Below are 6,809 nucleotides of genomic sequence, written 5' to 3' on the forward strand. Positions count from 1 at the left end.
TTTCTTACAGTAGTGACAAATAAGGTTTCTGAACCTTGACTTCGATCTTGGCCGACTACCACCATTGTTATTTTGATCTCTAGATGATGTTCTACCTCTAACAATCAAACCCTCTCCTCCGGAACTCCCAAAATTATTGTTATCCGAACTGCTGGTCAACTCCTTATCAAACAACTCCTTAGAATATAAAGAAGCTTTCACATCCTCCAATTTTAGGGTTTTATTACTGTAAATCAAAGTCTCCCTAAAATTTTTATACGATGGAGGTAAGGAACGCAGTAGCATTAGGGCCTGATCTTCATCATCATATTTAATGTCCATGTTTGCCAGATCCAACAAAATAGTAGAAAAATCATCTATGTGTGTTTTAATAGATGTACCTTCAACCATAGAAAGGGTGTATAGACGGTGCTTCGCAATCAGTTTCGTTGTGAGATTCTTTGTGATGTACAAAGATTCCAACTTGTCCCATAAGTCCTTTGTTGTCTTCTGATCAAGGACCTCCCTCAAAACTTCATTGGACAAGCATAGCTGAATGGTGGATAGGGCACGCTCATCAACCTCAGCTTTCTTTTCGGCATCCCACGAAGACGGCATCTGCTCCTTGCCAACCAACGCCTTGTGTAAACCGCTTCCACCACAGAGCCCCAAATTTTTCTCCAAAATTAGTTTCCCCAAAATGAGTCGCACCGCGAGCTTTTCGGGTCGGGTCAACAAGAATTCGGGTCACTAACTCTAACACATCCTGATTAGTCCTCCCACCAAATATAATTAATCTGCACACAAACCGCTCTTTGCACTTCACATGTCAATATTCATTGTCACGTGAGATATCTAGATTGGAATTGTTCTCCATTAGGCATTGGCTTAATCAGAGTATGTACATATATATGTGTGTGTGTGTGTGTGTGTGTGTGTGTGTTGCCAAAAAAAATAATAAATAAAAGAAAAGAAAAAGGTCATTTCGCTTTTTCATGGAAATTTTCAATTAATGCTCTCCGGTTAATTAAGCAAAAACATGATGGAAGAATTTGGGATTACATTATTCAACTTCTTAACCTATATCCATACCATGAGATTAATAAAATTGATACAAAATCCAAATTCACTGCATCCTTCTTAGATAATTTGATTTATAGCATATATATTTTCTATAAATAATGTTTTTTTTTTCTTAGTAAATTGAAAAGATGATTTCATCATTAAATATTGAAGCAGAATTTTAAATGATCATTATCAACAAGACTATAGTACTCTTTTTTTTCTAAATGCTATGAAAAATAAAAAATGAAAATAGATACAAATGTAGACTATAATACTCTTTTCTTTCAAATGCTAGGAAAAAAAATAAAAATGCATCTATTGTAGTTACACTTGAATCAAATAGTAAAAAAGAAACCATATTAATTATCTTTCCATTAATTAGAATTAACTAGTACCATAATACATATGATAATCTTGAAAATAATAGCTATAACTTTCTTGGATCCTTAATTACCAGCAAATCAACCCCAAAATCTACATCCAAAAACAGTCGGAGCATTTTTTCATTTTTATTTTTATTTTTTGGTGTAGTACTATATTTGCTAATTAGTACTTTCACACACACACACACACACACACACACACACATATATTTATATGTTTTTAAAAAATACTCTCTCTCATACTTAAAGTATCACAAAAGGTCAATATCATCCTATCTTCTAACGATTATTTGCCAACAATCGTTACTTCATAAATAGATATTAACACAGCTTAATTTTGTTTTTTTTACAAATATTTTCTCCATTTATACATACGGTTGAAACATTTTTGTTTAAACATTGATCGAGATGTGAAAATTTGAACGCAAGATTATTGATCGAGAAAACTTTATCCAATGGTTGAAACTTGAATGGCAATTGATCATACATTTGGGGAATCGCTATTTTCATGCTAGATACCCATTCCATGGAATTGTCAATCTTAATTTTGATTTGATTGCCTTAATTTTCGAAGTCTTATAGCCAAATTATGATTAATTACTACCATCAAGAGAGAAGATAAGCTTCAGTGAGGTCAGCTTTGATGAAATCAGCAAGCGCAGTAAGCCATATGCAGAGATATTGGAAAAGCTCTCATGCTCTTTCAGGCAAAACGACGTAATCAGTATACAAAAAGTCATGATTATATATTCGCGAAGCAGCTAATCTTAGCACCACCTTCTTCGGTCCTTGCTTACTACACACGCGGTTTTGAGACTTTCGCCACCGCAAACCGAACCTTCATCAGGTCCAGGACATATAATTAATTTATGAATCAAGAAATACGTAAGCTTTTGAAGCTTCCTACTTTTGAAAAAGCAAACAAAGTCTCATAACTCAAAAAGAAAATCCATCATATAACCTAAATGAATTATTTTATTGATCAGCAATTGATTTTGGATTTCAACTTCTTTTGAACATGTTGGAATATATTGGAAAACTTTCCAATTATTTATTGTTCCGTAACAATCTATTGTTCAAAGGAAGAAAAATATAGTCAGCGTAACAATATGTTATCTTTTAAATTTTTAATAATTCATAAAAATGTAACAGTTCAAAAAAAAAATAAAAAAATAATTGTATTAATTATTTGAAAAAAAAATAAGATTTGATTGATTATTAAAGGATTTTTAAAAATAAAATTTAAACTAAAATCAATAAACTAAAAAAAAAATAAATTCTAATAAAAATAAACTAAATAATCTAATAATTTTGTAATTGTATATAGAGAAATATGTGGAAAGATCTTACAGGCAATAAAGTTTTTATTTAAATATTTATATACGTAGAAAATTTTGAATTATTTTATGCATTTTCGATATGAGAGATTTTCCAAAAATTCAATTTCAAAACCATAATATATATATATATATATATATATAAACCATACTTGTCTATTATCTCCTATCAATATAAAACTGATACTAATATGAAACTAATATTGTTTAATTAATTTTTCAAAAATAATATTTTAACCAATTAAAAACATTAATTTGAAAAATTAATATTTTAGCCCAAGCATAACCAAAACAAAGTGGGCTGGGCAGAGGTTCAGACTTATGGCTCTTGGGGAAAGGATTTTGCAAATGAGGATTGTTTTATTTTATTTGTTTTTTTTTTATTAAAAGGGGCAAAAACCCAAGAAGACCTGCAAATGAGGATTATTGTTATTATTATTATATACGTATTTCTAATTGATGGAAAGTTCTAATGACAGTTAGTCGCTGCGTTGGTTGTTATCCTGATTTGCTTGTTTGAATATTATATATTTGAATTTTCTTTAAGACTTTATATTTTCCTTTTGCGGATAAAATTTAATGCACATTAAATAAAAAGAATTATTGAGAATCCTCTTTCTGAATAAAATTAAAGAAGAGAATTAAAATTCCAATCTGAAATAGTGATCTGTCCAGCATCACTAGTATCAGATGGGAGATTAAAACTCAATTCCATATATGGAAAAGCTGAAATTTTGATTAGCAAAATTTCCATATGAGATTACAGATATTTAATTTGGCTACGCATCTAAATTACTCAAATATACTTCCATTTTGACCGAAAATATGCGAGGGCCCCACAAAGTTTCCATATTTCAAAACTTCATCTCCATTTTTTTTCCCCTAAAGTTAAAGAAATTCATGAATGGCCTAAATATCCTTTAATATAAAAGGCATCTATAAGCTTGGTCTTGGCCTTCACCAAATTAAGGATAAGAGAGGAAGAATTTAAGAGCCATTAGATTCCAAAGCGTTTGCAATGGCTGCAACAGCAAAACCATTGTTAAGCGACCTTGTTTCAGGTGCGAACCATGTTCCTCCAAACTATGTCGGACCTGAGAATGATCGTCCAAATCTCGATGAGGTTCATTCATTCGACGCTTCCATTCCTGTCATCGACCTCAACGGCCTCCATGGTCCTCACCGTCCTGATATAATCAACCAGATAGGCCTTGCTTGCCAAAATTATGGTTTCTTTCAGGTACTAAGTAATTAATTGTTATTCCATAGTCCATTGTATATATATATATAATTAGTTTCATTAATATTGCTATGGATCTAGCTTCTAACTATTCAACTCCTATAATATATATGTATGTGTTAATTAGGTGAAAAACCATGGAATTGAAGAAGATGTTATTAACAAGATGATGAGTGTAGGAAGGGAATTCTTCCATTTACCAGAAAGTGAAAGGCTGAAGAGCTACTCGGAGGATCCATTTAAGACCACAAGACTCTGCACCAGTTTCAATGTCAGAACCGAGAAGGTGTCCAGTTGGAGGGATTACATAAGACTCCATTGTCACCCTCTTGAGGATTACATGCGCGAATGGCCATCCAACCCTCCATCTTTTAAGTACTACTTAAATGAATTAATTTAACATTAATCTATTGCTTAATTTATAATTAGGTGTTTTAAAAATAAGAGACTTAATTAATTATAAAGATATGTGCATCATATATATGCAGGGAAGATGCTGCAGAGTACTGCAAGAACGTAAGAGGGTTAGCAGTGAGATTGCTAGAGGCAATATCAGAAAGCTTAGGACTAGAGAGGGATTATATAAATAGGGTACTGGGGAGTCATGGACAGCACATGGCCATCAATTACTATCCTCCATGTCCACAGCCAAAGCTGACCTATGGCTTACCACCTCATGCTGATCCTAACGTCATCACGCTTCTCCTTCAAGACGACGTGCCTGGCTTGCAGGTTCTCAAAGATGGCAAATGGGTTTCTGTCCAACCCATTCCAAACACCTTCATCGTCAATATCGGCGATCAAATTCAGGTCAGGATTATTTTTAATTGAATTCTAAACTTCTATTTCAATGGTTTCATTTACGGTTGTCGTATATGAGAGAGAGAGAGAGAGAGAGAGAGAGAGAGAGAGAGAGAGAGAAGGATCCCTTCTTATCCTACCATATTAGGTTAGACGACAAGTAGTGTTTGTTTACGGGAAAAAAAAAAAAAAAAAAAAAATCACTTTTCTTGCATGGATTGAAGGATTAGAAGTCTCATTTATCAGATAACATTAAGCATGCATCAACTAACAAAGGTATAGGGGCCAGAACCAGAGGAAGTTGCAAAAAACAGTTGAAAAATTTTCAGAATAAAATATATATATATATATTTGACCGTCGTTTATCCTGACAATAGTCACATGTCGGTGCCGATTGGGTGATGGCTAGCAGTTTTACGTTCACATTATATGAGGCAAGCAGTCAAACATTTTTACTTTTAGTTCAGAAAACTATACCGCCTTTGGAAGTTTCTCCATTGATTTTTTTTTTTTTTCTTTTCTCATTGAAAGTTTTCAGTAGTCAAATTGCTAATGATCATTAATAATAATTTTAAATTTTAAGTATAAAATATTGTGATAAATTTTTTTTTCCCCCAATTTATTAAAATTTATTAGTAGTCAAAGTGGAAATATGTATTAATTAAGGAGGGTTTTATTTAAACAATAATATTGAATGCCCAATTAGATATCCAATTATATTATTTTCAAAAGAAAATTATTATTTGCTAGAAAAAGAAAAAAAGAATATAAAATTTTGGGATGAGATGCATTTTGATGAAAACGAAAGAAGAAAAGCATACAAACATATGATAAAAGAAATTATCATTTATAATAATATATTATGACATGACTTATTTTTTTGTATTGTAAGCAAAAGACTTATTTTTTTGTACTATAATATAATAAAATATGAGTAATATCATAAATCTTGTGGTGTGTAATATAACCAAAGGTTATAAGCAATGATCGGTACGAGAGTGTACTTCATCGGGCAATTGTCAACAGCGACAAGGAAAGGATCTCCATTCCAACATTCTATTGCCCATCGTACGATGCCATAATTGGGCCGGCCCAAAATCTAATTGACGACGATCATCCAGCCCACTACAAGAGCTTCACTTATCGCGAATACTATGAAAAGTTCTGGAACCGGGGCCTTCGAACCCAGACCTGCTTGGACATGTTCAAAGCCTGAGTTCAATTACAACCGGATCTATAGTTTGCTCGAACAATAAAACATTATTATTATTATTATTATTATTATTATTATTATTTTTTGGCTTACTACTCTCCCTTCTCCGATTTGCAAAAATAAATTACTTTGTTTATAGCAAAAAGTACTTGTTGTTTTTCTTTTTTTTCATCCGTGCAGAGAGTAATATACAAGTGATGTGTGTGAAAGCTTCCGTGTTAATAATTGATTGTACTAATTTATCAGTAAAATGTCATATTTTCTAATTTATAATATCATTTGCAATTTGCTTGATGATTCTAATTCCTACCAGCAGCTCTTATAAATTTACCCATCTTTATCCAATTACTTTTGCAAAGAGACATGTAGCCTTTCAACTTTAAAGCGAAATATATTTCTTTAAGAAAAAAAAAAAAAAAACTTTTAAAGCCGTATTAAATTGGTGCTCCAAGTCCAAACGCCATACTCTTTAAAGCCATAATAAATCAGTCCACCAAACACCAAACTTTCCTGCATATGCTATTATCCTAGAATTCCAGCAGATCAGGATGATCTGTTCTTGTTCAGCCAGTAACATAATACTTTAACACACGAAACTACTACAGAAAAGTAAAGAGAGACAAAAGCATGAAAATTGAGAAGAAAAAGATGTATTATATCTATAAAATTTATATAACAAAAAACTTCTCTCAGCCTCTCTCAAAAACTTGTATTTTCTATACTGTGTGTTATGTAATACAAGACTGAAAATGAGCATCTATTTATAATGCTCTCTTTAGAGTTTTTAGGGT

The 6,809-nt window shown here is 31.9% G+C and overlaps 1 protein-coding gene across 1 annotated transcript; it reads left to right on the forward strand.

The window, feature by feature from the left end:
• Positions 1–3,691: 3,691 nt before the first annotated feature.
• On the forward strand, positions 3,692–6,291 carry LOC125423852 (protein DMR6-LIKE OXYGENASE 2). The gene is made up of 4 exons (XM_048479487.2): positions 3,692–4,004; positions 4,132–4,379; positions 4,493–4,814; positions 5,779–6,291. The coding sequence occupies exons 1-4, from the start codon at positions 3,783–3,785 to the stop codon at positions 6,019–6,021; spliced, it is 1,035 nt and encodes a 344-aa protein (XP_048335444.2). The 5' UTR covers positions 3,692–3,782; the 3' UTR covers positions 6,022–6,291.
• Positions 6,292–6,809: the final 518 nt, after the last annotated feature.

Source organism: Ziziphus jujuba, chromosome 7 (assembly GCF_031755915.1).
Source record: "Ziziphus jujuba cultivar Dongzao chromosome 7, ASM3175591v1".
Taxonomy (NCBI): Eukaryota; Viridiplantae; Streptophyta; class Magnoliopsida; order Rosales; family Rhamnaceae; genus Ziziphus; species Ziziphus jujuba.

Bases quoted from the DNA above. Each gene is read 5' to 3' on its own strand.
- LOC125423852 (XM_048479487.2), top strand. From the start codon at position 3,783: ATGGCTGCAACAGCAAAACCATTGTTAAGCGACCTTGTTTCAGGTGCG. The intron at 4,380-4,492 runs GTACTACTTAAA...ATATATATGCAG, and splicing joins TCCAACCCTCCATCTTTTAA to GGAAGATGCTGCAGAGTACT. The intron at 4,815-5,778 runs GTCAGGATTATT...ATATAACCAAAG, and splicing joins ATATCGGCGATCAAATTCAG to GTTATAAGCAATGATCGGTA.